Source organism: Colobus angolensis, unplaced genomic scaffold (genome assembly GCF_000951035.1).
Source record: "Colobus angolensis palliatus isolate OR3802 unplaced genomic scaffold, Cang.pa_1.0 Scaffold260, whole genome shotgun sequence".
NCBI lineage: Eukaryota > Metazoa > Chordata > Mammalia > Primates > Cercopithecidae > Colobus > Colobus angolensis.
In genome coordinates this window covers 317,311-321,170 of record NW_012115822.1, presented here as the reverse complement: position 1 = coordinate 321,170, position 3,860 = coordinate 317,311, and the positions used below count along the sequence as shown (strand labels likewise).

At 46.6% G+C, this 3,860-nt stretch overlaps 1 protein-coding gene across 1 annotated transcript in view; it reads right to left on the bottom strand.

Moving 5' to 3' along the window:
* PI4KA (phosphatidylinositol 4-kinase, catalytic, alpha) overlaps positions 1-3,860 on the bottom strand; it is a 167,360-nt gene that overhangs the window by 109,903 nt on the left and 53,597 nt on the right. The window contains exon 9 of the mRNA XM_011947312.1: positions 2,951-3,016. Coding sequence (XP_011802702.1) covers positions 2,951-3,016 — 66 coding nt within the window. The remainder of the gene's footprint in view (positions 1-2,950; positions 3,017-3,860) is intronic.

The following is a 3,860-nucleotide window of genomic DNA, read 5'->3' as shown; positions in this document are numbered from 1 at the left end:
TGGACCACGAGATCAGGAGTTCGAGACCAGCCTGTCCAACATGGTGACACCCCGACCAGCCTGTCCAACATGGTGACACCCCATCTCTACTAAAAATACAAAAAATTAGCCAGGCATGGTGGCTACCCAGCTGGTAATCCCAGCTATCAAGGAGGCTGAGGCAGAAGAATTGCTTGAACTTGGGAGGCAGAGGTTGCAGTGAGCCAAGATCACGTCACCACACTCCACCCTGGGTGATAGGGCAAGACTCTGTCTCAAAAAAAAAAAAAAAAAGACAACAGTCCTTAACTTCTATACATTCCCAGTTGAGTAGGATGGAAAATTATGGTTTATTATAACTCTTTTTTTTTTCTTTTTTTTTTTTTCAGAGATAGGGTCTCACTCTGTACCCTAGGCTGGAGTGCAGTGGTATGATCACAGCTCACTGCAGCCTTGAACTCCTGGGCTCAAGTGATCCTCCTGCCTCAGCCTCCTGAGAAGCAGGGACTACAGGCATGTACCACCATGCCCAGCTAATATTATAATTCTTGACAAGTGTAAAAGTGCTCTGCAAATATAGCAAATCTTTAAGGGGCCAGAAGCTGGCCAGTGGGACGGGACATGCATTGTAAGGTTGACAGAGGGTGAGTGAGCAAGTGGAGAAAAGAAGAATCATGTGGAGAGTGTGAGAGTCATGCCAGTTCCCAGGAGGGCACTGATAGGAAGAGCTGTGGTTGACAGCACTGCAACGATGGCTTTACAGACAACGTCTGGTGGTCTTCACAGGGCATAAATGGAAAAATGAGACTGCAAGAGGTTAAAGCAGTTCGGGGCTTTGACTCTGGGAGTCCAGACAACACGAGTGTTAAGCTTTGGAGCCTTGGAGACCAATCATCCAAAGCCCACAGCCGGGCTCCATCACTCACGAACTATGTAAATAAAGTTCCTTAGCTAAGACTCCGTTTCCCCATGTGTAAACTGGGGATTGTTGTGAGATTCAAGGAGTGAGTGAGTAAAGTTCTGGTACATAATAAGCATGTAATAATTGGTAGTGATTATTACACTGGTTATGGATAATGATTAGTATATTGCAGACTCTAGGTCAAGATTACAAGAAACTGTTTTTTTAAGCTATGAAACCATTTTTTCAAATGGATGTTTATGCTAAAGTACAAATTACAAAACAAAAAATACCAGAAACTGCCCTGGTTCAATGAGGAGGAGGGTCCCAGAGGAGAAGTGCAGGCCCAGTAAGTCTCCAGTTGTCTAACTGCTCAGCCCAGCTCTTGCCCTGGTCCTCCTAATCTTTCCTCAATCACAAATGATCACACACTGATGATGGAAAACAAAAGGCCTCTAAGACCACAAGTTCAGTCTACAGTGAGCGAGTGAGAGAGCTAAAGCTCAGGCCAATGGGCAGAACCACAACCTGCAAAAGAGTTGAAAACAAGGTAGGAACTGCCCAGATGCAACTTGGGGAGTTAACAAGAGAACTCTGTTACTTAATCAAGAACCAACCCAGACCAAACCACAGCCAGCACATCCACCTCACATCTGCGACAGCTTGCTAGCAGGGGTGCGAAGCAGGAAAAGACATGTCTACAGCACATGAAGGGCCCTGGTAGTTCCTTCCCTGCTTCATACCTGAGCCCCAGGTACAGTGCTATCAGGCACTGTGCATCTTATAATCAGGTAAGAGAAGGAACACCAGGCTTAAACAAGGAATCTGGGTCCGGGACATACCAATGGTAATAATTAGCCTGGCAAATGACAACCTGTCTGCATCCTAACCTTCAAGAGGGGCCTGACCCAAATGTTTCCTGAGATTCAGAGACCTCTCAGCACCAATGTAATGATTTCATAAATAATGCTGTAGGCCTTGATTCCAAATACATTAAAGACAAAAGTTCCAGCCAGGCATGGTGGCTCACACTTGTAATCCCAGCACCTTGGGAGGCAGAGGTGGGCGGATCACGAGGTCAGGAGACCAAGACCATTCTGGATAACATGGTAAAACCAACCTCTACTAAAAAAACAAAAAAAATTAGCTGGGAGTGGCAGCGGGCACCTGTAGTCCCAACTACTTGGGAGGCTAAGGCAGGAGAATGGCGTGAACCTGGGAGGCAGAGCTTGCAAGTGAGCCAAGATCGCGCCACTGTACTCCAGCCTGGGCAACAGAGCGAGACTGTCCATCTCAAAAAAAAAAAAAGTTGGCCAGGCGCGGTGGCTCAAGCTTGTAATCCCAGCACTTTGGGAGGCCGAGACGGGTGGATCACGAGGTCAGGAGATCGAGACCATCCTGGCTAACCCGGTGAAACCCCGTCTCTACTAAAAAATACAAAAAAAACCTAGCCGGGCGAGGTGGCGGGCGCCTGTAGTGCCAGCTACTCGGAGGCTGAGGCAGGAGAATGGTGTAAACCCGGGAGGCGGAGCTTGCAGTGAGCTGAGAACCGGCCACTGCACTCCAGCCTGGGCGACAGAGCGAGACTCCGTCTCAAAAAAAAAAAAAAAAAAAAAGTTACCTAGTTACACACTCTTTACACTTAAAAACCAGGGCTTGCATGTCCCTAGAAAATGCAGCTGAGCCCAGAGGAGCAGCTTTGTAAGCACCAAAGGAGCGAGGAAGATAAAAGAGTAGGAGAGCCCCAGGCCAGACTCCCAGCTCCCACAATAACTATGTGATGTGGGCACGTTAGTGAGTTCTCCCTGCAACTCTATCTTCTGTCTGTGAAATGGAGATGTTGGCTACCAGTCAGAGGCACCAAGAGGTGATGATTTTAAAAGAGCATGCAACAGTACCCAGCACAGACCAAGCCCTCAGTGGCAGGTGGATTGTTACCACATAAACAAGGGAAGTGAAAACACTGCAAAACCCCTTCCACTCTAGCCCCCGTTCAAACTCTTCCTGCTTTCTCTACGCGCATGTTTAAGTCAGGCTGATCTCATGGTAATGCCCTCAGAAGCGACATACCTCCATCACACTGGCTGCAATGGTATCCAAGGATTTGAGAACAGGCTCCTCAACGATCTTCTTCACCTACCAAGGAAACAGAACCTCATGAAGCAACTGACATACACAGAGACAGGAATGCTAGCTCCTTCTACCAAAAACCCGTGACAAACTCACATGGTGAAAAATGTGATGCAGATAAAGGCCAATAAATACAAATTATGGCTATGTATTAAACTATATGCACAAAATGCCTTTAATTCTGAAGTCACTTGGGACTGCTTTCCTACCTTAGATAGCAATGACATAAAAACAAAGGAAAAAAGCCAAACTTCCTCAAATTTGTTGACATGAGATTTCCGTTTCCAGGATGTACAGACCTCAGGCCTTGCCGCCATTTCACCCACTCATGGTTAACAAGCACAGCTGAGTGACATCCTCCTGCAATCCCCTCCCAGACATCAAGGACACCCTCACAGCCAGTCCTTGGAGCTGATGGCACCTCCCTCCTCCCCAGGCCAGATACACTGGCTCTTCTACAACTGCTTAGGTACTCAAAGTAGAGCTCACATTTTAAATTTTCAATAGAAGCAATTATTTTCACCTGTTCTCTGTACAGCATTTAGTGTAGGAATGAACTGTTCTGTCAACTGCAGAAACATCAAAAAAAAAAAACAAAAACTGCCCATATCCACAATTGTAGTATTTGATGAAGGTCATTTCCAAACTGTACAGATAATGATAAACATGCTAGGAAAAGAAATGAAAAACCACCTAAAAGAAAACCTAGGCCGGGCGTGGTGGCTCACGCCTGTAATCCCAGCACTTTGGGAGGCCAAGGTGGGCAATTAATGAGGTCAGGAAATCGAGACCATCCTGGCTAACACGGTGAAACCCCGTCTCTACTAAAAATACAAAAAATTAGCCGGGC